We start from the raw sequence: 20,695 nt of genomic DNA on the forward strand, positions 1-20,695 counted from the left end.
TTAGTCAGCAAGACCTGAATGTCTTAAGGTAATAGGACAGTCTCCTAACCAGCCTAAAGGTCGTTCGATAGGGACCAGGGTACGACAAGTGTCCCTCGGAAAAGAGACCGAATCTCTGGGGGGTTTAAATCGAAATTACCCCTTTAAAAAAAATATTTGACCAGGGTACATTGCAGCTACTTACCCGGACCATGCCTGCCAAATTTGCGGTAGATCGGACCTTTCCTCGAGGAGTTATAGCGTTATAAAGTTCCACCCGATGGTGGCGCTAGAGAGCGGCATTCAAACGCCTATAACGGGGAGATTCCTAGGGCTACAGAGACCAAAAACACATGCCATAAAGCTTTATTTTATCTGTAAAAAGAATCATGCATATTTTAAAATGGTCCTATGTTTCATACCGGCTCTGAAACATATTCGTGTAGAGGACGAATAGTGGTCGTGAAACACATCATCGAACTCGTTTAACCACTTCCGAACATTCCCAGTTAGAGAAACTGTGAAAAGTAGAGCATGACGTCATCGGCTTCGGGCCCACGGGAAACAACACCAGGGCTTTCAGAAGTCACTCACCAAAAACAATAAATGAATTTTGACACATTATTCATTACAAGAACAATAAACTGAGGATGCCGATCTGTAAATTTCAGTCCAACCCAGAGTAGCAACCAACACACTGGGCCACAACTCCTCGTTTTCATGGAGCTTAAAAAGTCAAATATCACAGCTGATGACAGCGAGGAGCAGCCCCATCCTGAGGGTTCAGCCATGGAGGAACGACGATGGGGAACAAGCGAAGAAAGAGGAACAGAAACCCGTCTCTCTCCTGCAGAAAATGTTGATTTTGTTCACCTTTTTGGGACTAACAAAGACCGTTAAAATAATAGTCTGAGATGGGAACATCTATTTATCCTGAAGGGGTCGTGAGCTTGGAAGGCAAAGCTTTCCATTGTAGGAAATTACATTCTAAAGCATTTATAGAAACATGTGAATGTTTTTAAATCTTGCCGAAAAATAAAATTGGTATAGGAAGTTCAAACGTATATTCAAAAAAATGAAATAATGTACACACAGAAACCAATTGAGACACAATTCAATTGTTTAAATTATTTATACAAAAACCCCATCCTGGTGTATCAGGAGCGTGACCCCTCCCCTCCGAGCGTCACTGTTCGATTTCATTTCATTTGTTCAAAATGTTAAGAAACTGTAGCCCTTGTACAAGTAAGTCCATGTACATACTTAAAGTCACAATGTGTGCTCGAATAACGGTTGAATAAAACACATTTCATGCCGACAAACACATTGCTGTACAAAATTACAGCAGTATAATAAAAGGTACAGCAAGACTAAAAAATATTTTTGATATAAAACACCCTAGAAACACGCTCTAAATAAAAAGCTACCAAAATGGCGACATCCAGTTCATGAGTGTTTTTCAGCTGCGTGGGTCTTTTGAATTCTGTACAATGTGGGTAAAAACAAAGAAAACAATCTACAAAAACAGTACATAGCACTTCAATTCAAACACATTACTCTTTCACATTAAATCTGTGTTTTACCTCCCAGTTTGAAAGTAATGCATTTAGGCACAATAATTAAATTCATGAACCATGTTTGGTCAACACCATTCTTTGTTATTCACAAATCCGCTTTAACTCAAAAATGAAGTCTCGCTCTGGCAAACGAACCACTCGGTTCATCTTTGTCCCGCTCGCTCTCTTTTCCAGCTGTTTGCCGCTGTGGGCCAAAGTGTGAGCTTCTGTTTTACCGCTTCTTCCCACTCCGACTATTACACGGCACCTTGTTCGCTGCCAGGAAACCTCACACGACAACAACCCGCCTCACCTCCACGTCTGCAACTCTGAACACATTTTAAACCGTTAATTTGATATTAATTTCAGCACAATTCAAATAATCGTAATCCATTATTTACAGGCACAGGCATACTTTCCTTATTTAGCATTTTCTTTTATGTTGTTGGGTAATATTTATATTGATGTCTTATTGTTTTATCTTTGTAAATAGACTATTGTGTCGACCTTGTTTGTATTTGATCAAATAAAGGACTATTTTATCCCCGAAATTAAAAAGGAGGTCATAAACACAACTGGGGTTGATTCAGTATTTTCATCTCTCTGTGTTCATATGGAGATTGAATAGTTTTGAACGGTGCGTTCGTGGATGCTGAATCAGTTTCACCTAAATCTGTCGCTGCATGATCAGAAACTATCGGAATAATTTAAGGGCGATTTTTCACAAAAGATATTTTGACTCGTCGCTATACGATGACATCATTCTGAATTTATGACGAAGTCCAAGGCTCATTTATGGAAAACCATTCCTGGCTGTAAGAGAGAATAATGATCCAACCTGGCCTGAAAAAACAATCCTGTAAGTCATAACGAGGGCTGCACAATATCAGATGTTTAAAATAAGATCATTGTGTAGGGAAGGGTATGGCACCAGTAATAAACTATTAATAACACTGGATTATTGATGAGCTTCTACACAAACAGTTCTTTTTTTGAACCATTACTTTCAAACGTGTTGGTGTAATTGACACAAGTTCAACAAGCATGAACATGATGTAAGCATGTAGAACACTTTAAGAAATGTTATTTTCTTTTTAAATAAAGTTATATCTAATTGCCCTCGTTCTGAGATACTTTTCATTATTTAGAGACATGGAGGATCTTTCTTTTTTTATCATGCCAGAAATTAGCTTACATACCTATTTTCATTCCAATTATTACTAAAGATCATTTGACTCAAAGGGATAAAGTAGATTTAAAAAAAGTATCCCATGTTAAAATATTTGTGTCAATATTCCTCCAGAACAAAATCATTCAGTAGAATTAAACTAAAGGCTATTGTAGTCCCTAAAGTTTGGAAACTTGGTAAGTATAATACCTTTGACAACAACATAAACAACGTGTGACGTTCTACTGTCATGCCAAGAAAATATATTGTACAGAGTTAGACGGGGGGGGTCTGCAGGGCAGCACGATTCATCCACTTGTACATCTGAACTCATCTATCCAGAAATCATCACTTAGATTAAAACCTTCAGGGTCTGAATGTGAATACGTGTTGTGCTTTTCTCTGTTGCATCCCAACTTGATGGTTCATGCTGTTCCTTGACATAAAACATGTGCCTACAGCAGCTCTGCATATCAGATTTCATATTTTGGAGTGAAACACTTCCACCCGATGTAAAGTTAGCACCATCAGTGCAGCAAAAGGCATTCGACTTGTGTTGTGGTGCGTTCTGGTCCATGGCGGAAAGGAGGCGACGACACGGTGTCATTCAGCTCCGTAATACAAATCCACGAGCCCCTTTCCCTAACGTCTTATGATCCGGGGGTCCGACGGCCTCCTTCACTTCTTCAGACACTGGTACATCAGCGCTCGTGGATTCAGCATGTAGCGCTCAGAGCTGAGTAACTTGGTGAGATACTGCGGCACCGGAGGCCGAGGCGCCATGTAGGACACGGCGGGACTGACGGCCATCACCTCCGCGATCTTCTGCTTCATCTCCTTGATCTCCCGGTCCTGCCTCATCGCTTTATCTGCCGGACAAGCAAAGGGGAGTCCATGAGCGCACAGCCACACACACACACACACACACGCACAAACAACACGCGTGCGTCTGAAATGCCGTCGCACAAGGACACGGAACGCGTGACCAAAGAGAGGTGGGAACCTTGAGCGATCTCCAGCTGCCGGCGGGCGTCGCCCAGAGCCGAGAACAGGTCCAGTTTGATGCGAGTCTCGGCGCTCAGGTTGTACTCCAGATGTTGAGCCTTCTCCTGCATGGCCGACAGCGTGGACAGCAGCATGTCGGTCTCTCTCGCCACACAGCGGTACATTCCCAGAGCCTGAGGAAAAACACACCGGCAGTAAGAACAGGGGGAATGTCAACGCACCAATCGGCCGTGGGCCGTGACCACCGGAGGGATCACGCGCTTTGGTTTCCGAAGTCTTTGTATTCCATCGTGAGGCCGTTGCTATGTGTTGTTAGCGTGGTCGTGCTCACTGACTTAGGAAACCAACGCACCACAGAGAGAGGACATCATTTCCACGATTGGCCAGCCATTCAAAAAACATGAACGCTGCATTTGATTGTACACTACCGTTCAAAAGTTTGGGGTCACTTAGAAATGTCTTTATTTTTCAAAGAAAAGCACTGTTTTTTCAATCAAGATAACGTTAATCAAAAATACACACTCTACATTGTTAATGTGGTAAATGACTATTCTAGGTGGAAACGTCTGGTTTCTAATGAAATATCTCCAGAGGTGTATAGAGGCCCATTTCCATCAACTATCACTCCAGTGTTCTAATGGTACATTGTGTTTGCTAATCGCCTTAGAAGACTAATGTCTGATTAGAAAACCCGTGCAATTATGTTAGCACAGCTGAAAACAGTTATGCTGGTGATATAAGCTATACAACTGGCCTTCCTTTGAGCTTGAAGTTTGAAGAACAAAATTAATACTTCAAATATTAATCATTATTTCTAACCTTGTCAATGTCTTGACTATATTTACTATTCAATTTTCAATTCATTTGATAAATAAAAGTGAGTTTTCATGGAAGACACAAAATTGTCTGGATGACCCCAAACTTTTGAACGGTAGTGTATATTACATCCATGTTGTAATGAACGACCGGGCTTTTGCTTCGGCATGCTTCATGGAGAGTGCAAATTAAATCAATTACCAAACAACAGTTGACACACCTGATGTAACGACAACAAAACAACCATTCAATATCACTGCATACTGTTACGATGACAAAGTGCAATATGTTGACTGCAGGCCAAAATAAAACAGATTTTAAAAAACACTAAATGATCTGCATGAACAATTCGGTTTTCTAAGAGATTTTACAAACACAATTACAGACAAACAACTCCACGACCAAACTGAGGACGACCAAGTACTGGACCACAGACATGTAAACTCACAAGCTCATTCCCAAATAGAGTAAAAAGATACCTCAACATCATTCTCTAGATCTAGCACGCGACTCTCTTTCACTTGACACTCCAGCTGTAGTTGTTTGTACTCTGTCTCTAGATCTTTAACTCTCTTCCTCAACATTTGGGTTTCACAGTGTTCCTGCCTGGTGTTGGAGATGGAAGAAATCACAGTTTTGAGCAGTAGGAGACGGTTTTACTGGAAATGAAGTTTCCAGTTTGCACAGAAATAAACAGAACATTTCATCAGCATTGTTTACAAAACAACTATTGTATTACACACATTCAAATTAACTGTAATGTGTGCATTAAAAGGTATAGTGCAACATTTTGGAAAATACGCTTTTTTGCCAAGAGTGACTAAATAGTGTTATGTAATTAGGATCCAAAATGTTTTCCTGTATTCTGTTAGTTACAGATAAAAGGGAGAAATCCTATTAGTTCTCGTAATTATATCAGATTATATTTTCAAAGTATCCCTGTTGATGCCACTGTCATATCTACATGTTTAATATAAGGCCGTCGTTACAATTAGCTTAGCTTAGCACAAAGACTTGAAGCAGAACTGAAGCTCGTCAGCTGTTGGCTCCACCGTCAAGCTGAGAACATACATCTTCCTCTTGGCAAGAAAGCAAATAACAATAACTCAAAGTATTTCCTCAAATGTTTGGCCGTACATATTGTACTCAGTAGAATACAAATGCAGATACAGCAAGATGTAGGCAGGTCTGACAGCGGTGCTTGACCTGTTTGTGAGACTGCGTGCTGTGATGGCTGCTTCCTCCAGTTTCTGAGCCTGAAGCTCAGCCAACTGTTTCTCTACGGAGAGTCTGGCCTCCGTCTCCGCTCTGGTCTTCTTCTCCAGCATCGCACTGCTCTGTTTGTCCCGTTGCTTGGTTTTAGTCAGACACAGAATCCTGAAAGAAAAGCAATAATCTCACTTTACATAATCCCAGAAATGGGGCCGCATCCAGACAGACTGGCTTGAGATTAACGTCACAGCTGAATCACAAGCAGCCCCGTGCTTTAAAAACTGGAGCATGTCTTCTTCGAACTGGTGGCGTACAACGTCCTCCTCTCACACAACATTCAAGCCTCAGGATGGGGGACAATGTGTTGAAGAAATACACCAATTGCACAGCAATAAATAGCATGATTAAATTCATGCTTATCACAATGATTCACGGGGTCCGATTGATTGTGTATTGGTAAAATGGAAATTATGAACCTCAATCCCTCAACATGAAATATAACTTTTTCTCAAAAAGAGATCCATTGATACGTTTTAAGATTCAAACATCAGCCCACATGGATCTGCTTTCACACAGATGACCACAGCTCTGGCAGCTATTCTGCAGACACTCATCCGTCTTTCTTTGTTATTTATCGGCCGATGTCGTGCGTCCAGCCGCCCACAGAGGGCGCCAAAGACAAGCTCTCAGCCGGGGACGTGGTGGATGACTCACTTGCTCTGGAGAAGCATATTGGACTGTCTGAGCAGGGAGACCTCCGGTCTCAGGCTCCTCTCGCTGTTCGTCAAGTTGCAGATGTGGCTTCGCAGCTCCTGCTCGCTCTGCCTGCTCACCTGCAGCTCGCCCTTCAGCCTCCTCAGCTCCTGCTCCAGCCTGAAACACAACAACAATGAAAGAAAGAGATCGTCGAGCTCAGGTTTAACCTTCTTATGCCCATTTTCACAGTGAACGCGAGCCGACGGTGGCCTACTTGGTCATCTGCTCAGCGTGGTGATGCTGCGCTGCGGTGGCGTTCTTCTCGGCCGTGTCCTGGTTGAGGCAGAACGTTTTTGAGCTGGTTCTCTGCTTCTTCTCAGTCCTTCCTGCAGGCGGTGAAGGGGTGTTTGTGCTGCTCCTGCGGGCTTTTGGAGAGGAGCCTTTGGCCGCTCGCGTGGCTTTGCTGCCTTGCTCATCTTGAGGTAGATTTTCGGGGGCTGCGGAGGATTCTTGTCCTCCTGCCCCGCAGTGGAGCAGATCTCTGGACTCGGCAGGTTTGGTTGATACCGGCCGCCGGTTTGATTCAGCTGACCTCACCTCCTGTGATCCCTTCTCGGTCGGTCTGTCCTCACTGTGGATCTGGAGGCAGTCCACAGTGTGCACCTCATCATGGGCCACGGCAGTGCCGTCGTTCTGACATTGATACTGAGTCGACTCGGGCTTCATCTTCCATTTTGAGCCTGCAGGTACAGGCAGGAAACAAAAGGATCCATCAAATATGATCTCAGCTGTGCTGTCGGGATATTAGAACGTCTTGCATTTTGATGAGGATTCCCCAAAATAGGGTTGAGTCATCTGTACTCCATCTCGAACGGACCTTTAATACCTCCGGTATATACGATGTATAAACTAGTATTACCGACTCCGCCCACAATGTCTTTCCAAATGTCATCACTTAATCATCTGATCCTATCAGACATTTGTCTGAAATTGTCATCATTATCAATTATTGAGGCATTGGCAGAACACATGTTGACTTGTGACTTTTAAACACCAATCAGTTCAACCTTGAGTGAAAGTGGACCTTTGTGCCAGATTTGAAGAGATTCTTTGAAGGCATTTCTGAGAAATCAGAGAATACACAGAAACACAACCCGGTTTCTGGCAGGTCGTCCCTGTTGAGGACTGAGTGGACCTGTTGAGGACTGAGTGGACCCGTTGAGGACTGAGTTGTTTCTTTTAGTGATCACACAAACCAAAGTGTGCGGACCTCTGATCTCATAAGTAAAACACACGTGTTCCTAACAGATTTGCAGATGACTTACTGCTGCTGCCCTCGGTGGCGGTCTTGGGGTAGACCTGCAGGGCCGGAGGCAGCGAATGCTGCAGGAGGTGCATGTGGAAGTCATTCTCACTCTGAACAGCTTTCTGTATGCGCAGCTTGAAGATGTTGGTGAAGTAGCAGGTGGCATCAAACCCCAAATACACGACAGGATATCCGATGCTGAACGTCAAAGGGGAAGACACAGTTACAATATGTGAGCCACATTCAAATGATTAAAACACATCTTGGCAAACAGATTTATATTAGTAATGATTGGTCCAATTATAGATTTATTTATTTAAAGATAACTATCTTTCTTTTTTTACCTGATAGTTCATTAGCTAGTTGCATAAAATTTAATTTACTCCTCTATTAAATGGTTCACAAACATCTAGAAAAAGTCATAATATCACGTACGGGGAGTTTAATAATGATTCTTTTTTTAGAGTCGCAACTCAATTAATTTCATGTAAAAAGAAATCCCTTCAGAGCTGAAAGATTAATGTTGAGTGAACATACCAGTGTGCAGCAAAAAAATGAGACAGGTTGGCATGAGAGGTTTTAAGGTCTTTGAGTCGAAGGGAAGCCTCTGTGTACACAAACAGAATCCACAGGGACACCGTCGAGATGCAGATGCCTTTCTCTGCAGGCAAATATGAAACGATCACATGTGAAGAGAGTGAAAGAATACTTGCTCAAATAAAATCACTAATAATTCAATGAAATAGTGAGTAACTCACTATAAAAGCTTCATATTTTTTTATTTTTCCTCTGTATATTTTGTATTTTAAGATTAGTATTTCGTATTGTGTTTCATATTTATTTTTCTATTAATGCTCTGATGTGCACCACTGCTGTGAATTTTGAAATTTTCCAACTGTGGGACTAATAAAGGAATATCAAATCAAATCAAATATTTATTACAAACAAGGCTTAATTGTTTATGACAGTCATAGAGTTTGGTCATATTTTGTCATATACGCGTTATAAACTGAATAAAACTAACCAGTCACGCTCACCTGTATGCCAGATGTAATTGAATAACACATAGGTGCTTGCCACAAAGAATAGCCAGTGCAAAGGCACAAAAATTAAACAAAAGATGTCCAGAGTGAAGGCAGCACAGACAAAAACAACACAAATAACCTGCAAAACAAGCACACATTAATTTCAGTTAAATGCACCGGATTCATTCCGTGGCATAATGATTGACTTTGCACACTATATTGAATCCCTCAGTCGGGGTTCTCACCAGCCCGTGGCAGTGGAAAGTGGTGTACACACTGCCAAAGAAGAGCCAGCATGGCCACAGGTACTCCAGTCTGAATTCAAGCAAGAAATCTGCCAGCAGCACCAACGTCCACATCATCATAAACTTCAGGAAGGTGTACGCACTGGAAATAGACGGATGACGTTATTATAAATAAAGCCTCAGCAGGGGGGGGGGGGGTTAATAAATTAGTGTTATCAGCTCTGATTCTAGCCAATAAAGCCTTTTAAGTCAACACATTAAACACACAAACAGATGCCAGTAAGAGACACATTGGATGCATGTTGCTGAACCTATAATTGAGCAGCTGCATCTCAGAATTGCAGTCCGTGCCTTTAAGGAGAGCCACGACAGAACAATGACTGTTCCCTCTTTCATTTCACGAGGCGACCACAAGAGCCAAGCAGGAGCTGTGGTTTCCTCCTTTGTTCTGCTCACCCGTGGAATCACATCACCCCTTCTTTGTTTGGTAACCATGGCAATGTTTCATCTGGAGGAGAGAGGCAGCACCACACCATCCTATTGCACATGGTAGTTTTAAATGTGCTCTTTTAATCTTAGTGATTTGAATATAATACCTACAGAGTAAAATACTAAATATGCAACAATAACACACTATAATTTATTTTACATTATACAAGTTCATGTGCTTTACGTTACTAAGGACAATGTTAATTAATCCCACTGCTATTTTAACTATAACGACCAATATTGTAATATCTACAATAATATGCAAGTTAATCTTTAAGAGTAAGAAGGATATATGAAGGACTATAGAGCCTTAAATTATAAATCAAGTTTGAAAACACGTTCTAATATTTTCATTCGTTTTAATGTATTTATGTATCAAATACAGAAGGTATACCACAATGAAAGGAGCAGGATCCATAAAAATAAAGAAGGTAGTGTTTGTATTTTAATAAACAATAGCCTCGTCTCATCTGTTTTTATTGAGTGAATTTCTGGTGTGTAACAATGACATTAAAACAAGTGGCTTCTTTCTCTTGAGGCAGTCTCCTCTCATCTGGACTCTTGTCTAGACGTTTTCGAATTCAGTTTTTTTATTTTTATTTTTTATGTGCAAAAGTTGCTGCTTTTCATTTCGCCCCAAAGGGGAAATACAGCGGATAAAAACACAACAACACGCCCATTGCACGAAGCCTTTCGCCTATTTTGGGACGCAGGAGACGGCGCGAAGCCGATGCCACAAGCGGAGCAGGCCGACGGCAACTTGCACCGCGGCTGGTTTTTGCCTCTCAGCAAAACAATATCGGGGGAAGAGTCGCACAACAACATCTCCTCGCGCCTTGTCTGCGCAGCTCAGCCCTCGTGAAGCGGACAACAGCCCCGGACCGGCGCGGCGCGAGGCGGACAGGTGAGCACGATGACGACGGCGGAAATTTACACAAAGACGAGGCACCACAACAAAAGCTGCCTCCGCCAGGCGACGCGGCTCGCAGCGCTAATGGTAGCTACCTTTCAGACAGCCTCTCCGTTATCTTCATTTTTTTCATTTTCCGTAGCCTGCTCGCGTCCACGTAACGTTTCTTCATCTTATGGCTTCTGCTCCCTCCGTGCGGCTCGTTGCTACACCGCGGCCGCGGCAGCGGAGGTAGAAACGGGCACCGTGAAATGAAGAAGATCCGTCGTTGTGGAGGAGGATGAAGCTCAACCTGTGAGGACGTCTGGCAACATCTCCAGTCTCCCGACGGCTCTGCGCATGCTCAGTGGATGTTGTACCGACAAGTGTTCATCGCAGGAGGGGAGCAGAACAACGCACTGTTGTTATTATTATTATACTGTGGTAGTGATGATATTAGTAATATTGGCGAGAGCTTTACAAAACCACAATTTAAAATAACAAAAATGCAAAACAATAAAAGGAACATGAAATGTTTTTTTTGTTGGAATAACATGTTCTTTGAACTATTTCAGATTTATATTAGGGTTTCTCCTGGACCCTACAATTAAAATCACATACAATGTACATGTATCAATTTGGGTCAATTAGATTTATATAGCCCCAAATCACACATTTGCCTCTAGGAACCGTACAATCTGTATATCATAAAACAATATCAATATCTGTAACCTCTTTATACAGATCAGGGAAAACCCTATAATAAAACCTTTGAAGGGGAAATGAAAGACAGCTCAGGAATAGCATGAAAAGAAATCCCTCTCAGGACAGACACAGCCATCTACTTCATGTGTATAAAGTATATGTATACATTAATCATTGCATGTATATTTCAGCTCTGTTTGCAATATTAATGGTCGTTTACAATTTACAGAAAGTTTGACTTGAATATAAACAATGTTTGTGGTTGTTCATTGTAGCTTTTTATGTGTATACTTATAGAGGCATCTATCTTTTTACCATATAGTTAAGTTTTACCTTTGTTCAGCTTAGTTGTCCTTGTTTTTCTGCTGTATTTCATTTTTAGTAATAAATGTTCTAATTGTTCTTGGAACTTTTCATAACATTGAGAGCAACGGCAAAAATGTATGAAATTAATGAATAATATTAGGGATTACGATATATTTTTGCCATATTTTATCAGTGCGGGAAGAGGTATTCAGATCCTTTATAAAAGTACAAACACTATGGAAACATACTATGTAAAGTAAAAGTCCTGGATTTAAAATGTTAAAGTAAAAGTGTTTATTCACAATCAGCATTATTACGATGCATGTAAGCTGTTGCAAGTTGCAACTGGTTGGGGTGTGTGGACTCAGACAAACAAATACATCTGTAAAAGTATGAGGACATTAATGTGCAAATATAGAAAGGAATGAAACATTAAATACATATTTCTGTATGCAATGGGATTTTTTAATTATGAAGTATCTTATAGAGGTCAACTGGTAAATAAGTTTGTTATTGAGTAAAACTATCAAGGACTGCATTGTGAGGCTTGTGGTTTGTGCAGCAGCAGTCAGTAGCATGCACTTCATCTTCTGCTGATGAATAGAGGACAACACATGTTATGGCTGTATGGACCTTGACAACGCCCTCTTTATTTGTAAATGTCAAAGCAGAATATGCCAATAACCCCTTTTAAACCGTCTTCATCACACTGTGTGATATTCAATCTGTTGCACGCAATTACACAGAATCCTCTTGCAAGAATACTTGAGAGATAAATTTCGATTTTTGATATTTGTCATTTTAGCTTATAAAGACTTTAACATCTGTTAAAGTAAAATCTTGCCACAACAACATGTATTCATATATTTGTTAAATATATAATATTGCATATAAATCAGTCTATTTAAGAATATATATTGTCACAACCTGACGCAAAAGCTGCAACATGGATGGGAGACTAGACGAGTTAACAGTGATAAAGACATTTATTTAAAGAACACAACTTAAAACAAAGAAGCTGCAGTGTCACCCACAGCAGAGCAGCCAGACAAGGCAGCTCTGTCTTCAGGTGCTGTGTCTGTATAGCAGCCACCAGGCTCAGGTGTGGATTATCAGCTGATGAACAGCATGAAAGACAAAACACACAGCAAACAGGACCCAGACCCCTAGTGGACAAGAGGGGTCATCGCACCCGCTCCATAAAAACAGTGTTCCCACCAGGAACACTTAACTTTTTAATGCAAACGGATAGATTTCATGTTCACAGATTCCTTACCGGTCTTATTGCATCTTCCCTCCCGCCAATCAATCCAAAGCCACTCCAACATGTGGAGAAGCATCTAAGAGTGAGAGCTGAGGAGGAAGGAAGGCCGGAGAGTTGTCCCCGCATATGAAGCACCAGATTGAACAGCAAGTTCTCAGGAGGGCCCATTCATGCACAGAGAAGCAGGAACGCTTGAGGAACACACAGAACTGAAATGTCAATAATGTCCAGACACATAACAGTACGACCATAAGTGTTAATCCGAAGTAGCATCCAGAAGGTTCCTCTGACACAAAGGCTCACTAGCGAACCAAGTTGTTCACAGACGCGCAGCACAAAGAGGCAACACAACTACAACACCGCTCTTTTATTATTCTTTATTCTTTCCCCTATTGTTTGTGCTATTCCTTGAAGGGCCAATCTACTGGCTCTACGCAGGCCTTCCTGCACACACTGAGTAGTCAATGCAGTGCTTCATCCAAACACACTCTTGTCACAGCGTAGGGAAGCGCTTAGCTATCCACAGATAATCTTACAATCACGTCACAAAGCGTTTCTTTTTTTGATGTGGACTTGAAATTAAGCCATCAGCACACAACATATTCTGGTTTGTTGTCACCAATGTGTATACAGTGCCGTTAAATACAGAGAGGGACAACATGATGTTTCTCCTGATCCGAGTTGTAAATCAAAACGAATGAACAATACAACATGCAGGCTGCAAGAAACCAAACAAAATACAAAACAATTACCATGAGTGTGTGTTTATTTGTCACATGTCTGTGTGGCCTTGCGGACATATAACTGACCCCTGTGGCTTTCAGAGGAGGAAGTCCTGGACTCCAGGATGCGTTTACGCTTTCTTTCTTTTCAAGTCTCTTCAGGTTCCAAGCACCTCGGCATCGTTTGTAAGAGAAAACGTCCACTCTGCGAGAAAATTATATTGAGCGTATAGTTCTTTATGTTAGCAGAAGTTGAAGTATCGTCATACACATTCACACTTCAGGAAATCTTGTTTTTTCAATTAAATTGTGTTTATTGAGGAAAATCCCAAACATCCTTTGTATCCACAGTACGTGTGAACACAAGTGAGCGTGTGCACAGACAAACTGAGAGGAAGTGTACAGCGTATACTGCTAGCAACATGATGAAAAGGGTCAAATCCTAATAATAAATTAAAATGATTCAATAATCTCAACAGCATAATATGCCTCTGATCATTATTCTGAGCATGGAGTATCACTTGATCCAGCATATTAGTGCTTGATTTGATATTACACATGCTCCCTCGTGCAGCATATTAGTAAAAGATCAAATCATTCTCCAGACAAGCACACCACAGCACTTGGGAGATGTTCTGGTGAATCCATAGTCGTGTTCGCCATGTGCTGACGGCAGATCCTCCTCTGCTCCCAAATGAGTTGGATCATCGAGGCTGCGTGTAAAGCTCAGAAATAGGAAAACACCTGCATGAACTACAGCCCTCGCAACTCCATAAAGAATATGTTTATTATAACACATCTTGTTGTAAAAACTATACTTCACACAATATTCAGCCACACTGTTGAACGAGATAAGTGAGAGCAGCTGCGTTACTTCGTAAGTTTGAATGATGTCTTTCAAGAATTTTATCCTTATCAGAGCTTGAAATAATCGGAAACATAATTTTAGACCATCATGTGACGTTAAACTTGACACTGACATCCATACAAATTACAGGACCGTCTCAGAAAATTAGAATATTGTGATAAAGTTCTTTATTTTCTGTAATGCAATTAAAAAAACAAAAATGTCATGCATTCTGGATTCATTACAAATCAACTGAAATATTGCAAGCCTTTTATTTTTTTTTATATTGCTGATTATGGCTTACAGCTTAAGAAAACTCTAAAATCCTATCTCATAAAATTTTAATATTTCCTCAGACCAAGTTAAAAAAAAGATTTATAACAGCTGAGTGTTTGTCAAGGCTCAGGAAACCCTTGCAGGTGTTTCGAGTTAATTAGACAATTCAAGTGATTTGTTTAATACCCTACTAGTATACTTTTTCATGATATTCTAATATTTAGAGATAGGATATTTGAGTTTTCTTAAGCTGTAAGCCATAATCAGCAATGTCAGTGATGTCCAGGACAGGGGACATTTTATTCATTTTAATTCAGAAATAACAGTTTCTCAAAAGTTCCATCTTATCACCTATCCTTCTCTCCTCACTCTCCTAACTCTACAAACTATCTCTCTCTCTCTAAACTCTCCAAACTCTCAACCAACAACCCACATTTTGAATGGAGCCTGGGGGGTTTATATTGCTGTCAAACCTCCCGGCAATATCTGAACCACTTCCCGAAGCAGTCACGTGGTACAGCCGCGCAGCGAGGCTTCGGACGTCTTCATTTTTGGCTCCTCCCCTAAATGAAGCAAGCCTCGATACGCGCTTCGAGGAAACGCCCCCTCCATTACTCGACACACGCTTCGAAGCGTCGGCACATCTCGTAACAACACTACTATCTGCACTATATCAGATATTAGTTGTGTGTTGCTATATAGATGTTCTGAATGTTAAATACAGCTCATATCAATAATGCATTTTCAAACTTGCGAAGAACCGAACTCTTTCGGACTAGGTGTGTATTTTGCATTATTGTGATGTCTTATTGGTCAAGTGAAAGGCCTTTATGATTGCTTGTGAGAAACATCGGATTTTCTACTTGTATTTTGGGTTTCAACTTGAACATGTGTGCTTAAAGTTGAATGACTACCTCTCCTTTCCTTCTCGAAATGACCTTTATGCCTCCGGTATTAATACCAAAAAACCTCCTCTGCCCACAGTCAAGTTGCAGTTTACATCCCTTCCCATCCAATACGTCATCTCTTCATAATTTTATCCTGTTAGAAATTTAAGTGAAATTGTAATAAGAAGTATATCAATTCTTGAGTTATGACCAAAAATATGTTTAGTGAGTTCCAAGTGACCTTTGACCTCCACATTTTGATCAGTTAATCCTTGAGTCCAAGTGGATGTTTTTGTTCTGGGTTTCCACCCTGCACTCACGGGCGAGTTTGTTTCCCTAAATAATACGCTCTCACTTCAACAGGACATTTCCTGTTGCCACATTGTCACACGCACAGCTATTGTGTCGAACATTGCTCTCTTTTATGTGATAGCAAATGTCTTCCATTGAAAATAAACACTTGGGCTAAAGGTCTATAATCTTGTCTGCATGCCAAAAAAGCCTCGCTCTTCATACCACAGCATGCAAAAGTCTGAGCTTGTTGTTTCTGCTCCGTCACTGCGATCTCCATGAGGTCCACCAAGAAGGCCGATGAGAGCACCACCTGATGTGAGCTGACGGGAGCTGGATGGAGGAGTGCTATTCCCCCAGCGGAGGGGAGATAAAGGGATGAGTTTTTTTCTCTGCCAGTGCGTCGAGCGATAGCAGAGGTCTTCTGGCTCGGCCGGGCTCGATAAGCGCGGCTCTGCCATCCTGTGGGGCTTATCAACTCCAGCAGCAAGCCTCGACTGTTGGTCCCATGTTTATGACTTTGGCATCAGTTTGACTTCCTGAACAGTAGTTTGTGTAATATGAGTTAATAGTGACTTTGCGCATGCATTGTTGTACATTTGATGTAAATCAAGAATGTGACGAAGTTAATCCTCCAAGTTTCTGCAGCAGCGGTTGTGCTGCGTCTCATTCAGGTCCAAATCAGATATGCTAACAACATTTTCTTTAGCTCTGTCGGACAGCTCTCTGCATCTCGAGCAGCAGAACATGTAATCATGTGCAGAGGATACATGTCCCTCGCTATTTATTTGAATAGTGTGAGAAAAGAAGGAGATAAAACGGTGAAAGAAGAATACGGGAGGAAAGAGAGAGAAGAGAAAAAAATGGAAATAATCTGGCGGAAAACAAAAGATACAAGCAGGCAGAGACAGGGGGATCAGTTCCATCAGTCTCCTGACTGAAGACGGTTCATTTAGTCTGGGCTGCTATCTCAACACATCACAAACAGGATGCTGAAAAAGGCGCTCACTCCATTTGAATCTGACCAAAGATCTCAGGGATCAGTGCAGAAAACTGAAATGACTGAAACTGACTCCAAGACCGAGATTAAATACTCCACAGCTCATGATAAATGAGTTTATGGGAGCATTTTGACCAACACCTGAACCCGAATCAGAAATGTTGGCAACAAATAAATACTTTACATAAAGTCCTACGAAATCGTCTCACTGTTACAAAGAAACATTCCTTAAAATATAGTCAACTCACACTGATCTAATATACATTAAACAATCGTACTAAAAGGGAAAATAAATGGATTAAATCTCTAATGCAATATCAAATATGAGCATTTCTTTATTTAAAGAACCCTTTGGCTTAGTCTAAAGTTCAGGGTCATGTTGGCATAAAATACTTATATTTGATTTTTCAAGTCCAGTTCTTTGGCCTGATGTTACTACCAGTATCATGTATGTATCCTTTCATCTGAGGCACTTAAACTGCATTATTATTGGATGTAATCCAAAGATTTATCGAATTGCCCAATGTTAAAGTTCCTTTTAGGTGATGGGGTTGGATAACAACATTATATCCCAGCTACCCATTCCACACAGTCAGCTCTCTTTCATTTTTATAAGGTTTGTGAACCGTGTTAAATCTACTTTATACCCACCTGACACGGATACTTCTGTATATAAGTCGCTAACAAGATCGCCTACTACTAACACTCCCCTAACTCATTTCATGATGGCCCGACTGACCGAAACGTTGCCCTCTCGGACCTTTCTCCTAGACGGTCCAATGCCACATGGTCTTGTGTTACCTGTGGGAAGTGAGCTCCTGCCCACTGAGTGTTGCAGAAACATGCAGAGCTCCCTCTCATGAGAGCAGAGTGTTGCTTCCTTCCTTTTCATTGAGTGCTTTGAAACGTGCCAACAGGCCCATCAGCAGCTTTCTTCACAAATACAGGAACATCGCAGGATCCCCGTCAAACCAAAGCCTTCTGAAAACGGATCTCTGCCACATCCCAAAGCCTTCACAGTCAATCACCTTCATCGAGCCCCTGAAGGAAGGGGGATTGTCGCCATGGCAAACACTAAACTGCTAACCCCTATGTGGTCGCTGGTTCCATAGAATAGGCATTGTGGCAGCTGTCTCCAATTTGGCCTCGGCTGCTGGCTGATTGCCAATCAGTCAGCAGCCGATGCTGCTCATATAAAAGGGCAGCAGAGCTGGAGGTTGGGAGGCAAGTGAGCAGACGCGTCGTCGTGCAGTCTGCTGTGTGTTGCGTGTGGCGCACAATAAAGCCATGTTATCGAACGGAACCTCGTTGTGGTCTGATAATCCTTGGAGCTTTTGGGGGAAACCCACGGGTAGCGGCGCAAGAGCTGCTACACGCATACTTCCCAATATTATTCTGGGAGGTTTACAACCTCTAACCTGGGTGCACAGTATGGGGCTGGTGTGTGCTTCCTCTAGTGCCTGTTGGTCTGGTCATTGTTGCGTGGGCTGGCGTGATGGCCACAAGTCCAACCAGTGGCCAAAGACTGAGATATCCCAGCACACCCAGCAAAATAAAACAGGCCTGGACAGGCACGTGCACAGATAGAGCCCGAGTGGTGCTCAAGCACCAGCCCCTTTGCCCTGGATGAGTAAAGTGCCCTTTTTGCTGGAGACACATTTTTTTTATTCATCCGTATTTAAGAATAAACGTTACTCTTTCTGTCATCAAGTCCCCCCAAATGTGTTTTAATATCCGACGGGGCATTTATTTGAGTTCTTGTGAGAATTTCGCCTAGACCCGCTCCGCGGCGCTCACGAGCCCCCCCTCCTCTCCCTCCCCCGCCGCGCCCCTCCCTCCTCCTCCACTTCCTCCTCCGCTCAGTGCTCCTCGCGCCACCGAACGGCTGCACCTCCTTCTCCTCTGACCCGCAGCACCAGACACACCTGACGGTGTTTGTCCCCTAACGTTGTTTTGTGATAAATCAACCACAACATTAGCGCTGCTGAAAACATGACATCACTGGTCCGACGGTTCCTAAAAAAATAAACAAACAAAAACTCCGTGATTTCAAAGCCTCGTCCAGCTGTTTACTGACGTTAGTTATGTTTAGAGAATAGAGAGAGGGAGAGAGAGAGAAGAGAGAGAGGGAGAGAGAATTCAAGAGAAAAGATAGAGGGAGAGAGAGAAGAGAGAGAGGGAGAGAGGAGAGAGAGAAGAGAGAGAGAGAAAGAGAGAGAGAGAGAGAATTCTTATTCCGTTCTATTCAACAGGGGCTAGTCTAGGATTTGCGTGGCCAGACTGAAAAAAAATCATAAGGCCTCTCTTGTTTAGAGGGCCGGGCCAAATGTGGAGGCGGGCCGTATCCGGCCCGCGGGCCTTAGTTTGAGGACCACTGCTCTTGGCTGTTGATGTCTATCAATATCGCTCATTTTGAAAATGACGTAAGAGGGCAATACGGATCCGTATCAGACCAGCAAGGAGGGCAATACGTGGCTGGGATGACGACCCATTAGCCAATCAGAACGCTTGTACTGTTGTTGCTATCTAATAATTCATCTTTATTCATAAAGAAAATGTAAGATAGCTGTCTGATGCTGCCAGAGGAAACGCAGGTCGAGGACAGCATCATCAGTGTATTGCTGCTTATGCTTCAACTCTGTCAGAATTTTTTTTTGGCATTGGGTGCCCTTTTTTTTGGTTTGAGCACCTGCCCCCCAAAATGTCTGTGCACGTGCCTGGGCCTGGATCATGTCAGCCATTAGCAGACGGGTGTTGTTCTTTCCCTCCTAGCCGCAGACATGTTGCTAGCAACTCTCACTCAATGGTCCAGCAAATATACATTGAACAAACACTGGGAGTGGGGTCCCGAGGCAGCAGTGGAGGAAATAGTTAAAGTGGGCGTCGGCATATCCTAAACACAATGTAGGGCAAAACATCCCTTCACACACGATCACAACTGAAGCAAATAAAATCAGGAGAGAGAATGAATCAAGAAATAATTTCCAGTTTTGAACAAACATCCGATCAGTTTGCGTTCAGGACAACAGACGTGTAACGACACAGACACGGGTTGTTTAGTCAGGGAATGTACGCGATGGATTGATGCTGCACTCGTCCTACAGGGCATGAGGAGGCATAAGATAATCGGTCGTGGTGCAAGGTAGACATACATGTTATGTAATGAAAAATCCTGGCAGTAAACCTCTGTGTGTCGCAACAGCAGCAGCCGACGTCATCAGAAGTCACCTGACCGAAAGGCCTCTTGAGCGATCGCACTATTTATTATGTTTTTGAAGCCTGTAGCCTAAGTCTTTAATTTCACCTCGTTATGAAATCCAAACCAAAAAGGAGAGAATGTTGCACTTAAGTGATTAAGTTTATAGTAAACTGCTATTTTACAATATTTTAGCTTAACTCCCACAGACTGCCCCCCCCCCCCCTCCAGAACCCTGTGCATAGTGAAGTGTGATGTGCAGAATTCTTATGATAATGGGATTTTTCAAAACAATATTACTGATACCATTCCAACAGAGAGTGCATATTCACATTTTTGTCTCACAATATATTGATCTTTGCCATAGTACATTATTAAACCCCTCAATGGGAGGATTCATGGCATTTCTGAATACTGCAACTTCAACGTTTCTACCGCACTGAGTCATAGTTTTGCTCAGTAACTCAATGTTTCCTCATATATCCTCAGAGCCACCTTCTGGTCTTTTCAAAGTTTGACTCATGTGTCTTTTCAAACTTCACTGTCAACTTTCACATGTATTATTTCTACCTGTAAACTCTTGACCGTTGAAATCTGGGAAAAATGCATAAACTGTGTATTCAATTCAATTCAGTTTATTTTGGATAGCCCAGAATCACAAATGACACATTTTCAACAGAGGGCTTTACGATCTGTACACGTATGGCATCCCTGTCACGGGACCTCACATCGGATCATGAACAACTCCCCAATCTCTCCGATCCAATCTGGTGAGAAGGAGCGCAATGCCCTGACAAATATTACATGAGAGTGTG

The 20,695-nt window shown here is 42.1% G+C and overlaps 1 protein-coding gene across 1 annotated transcript; it reads right to left on the bottom strand.

The window, feature by feature from the left end:
* Positions 1-1,092: 1,092 nt before the first annotated feature.
* si:dkey-12h9.6 (macoilin-1) lies at positions 1,093-10,737 on the bottom strand. Its single transcript, XM_056428531.1, has 11 exons — positions 10,503-10,737; positions 9,009-9,150; positions 8,776-8,902; positions 8,276-8,399; positions 7,758-7,936; positions 6,707-7,172; positions 6,451-6,609; positions 5,731-5,901; positions 5,004-5,130; positions 3,707-3,881; positions 1,093-3,572 (listed from the first exon to the last, which is right to left on the bottom strand). Exons 1-11 carry the CDS (start codon positions 10,577-10,579, stop codon positions 3,382-3,384), a joined length of 1,938 nt encoding a protein of 645 aa, XP_056284506.1. The 5' UTR covers positions 10,580-10,737; the 3' UTR covers positions 1,093-3,381.
* Between the last annotated feature and the right edge of the window lie 9,958 nt (positions 10,738-20,695).

This window comes from Pseudoliparis swirei, chromosome 12 (assembly GCF_029220125.1).
Source record: "Pseudoliparis swirei isolate HS2019 ecotype Mariana Trench chromosome 12, NWPU_hadal_v1, whole genome shotgun sequence".
Classification (NCBI taxonomy): domain Eukaryota; kingdom Metazoa; phylum Chordata; class Actinopteri; order Perciformes; family Liparidae; genus Pseudoliparis; species Pseudoliparis swirei.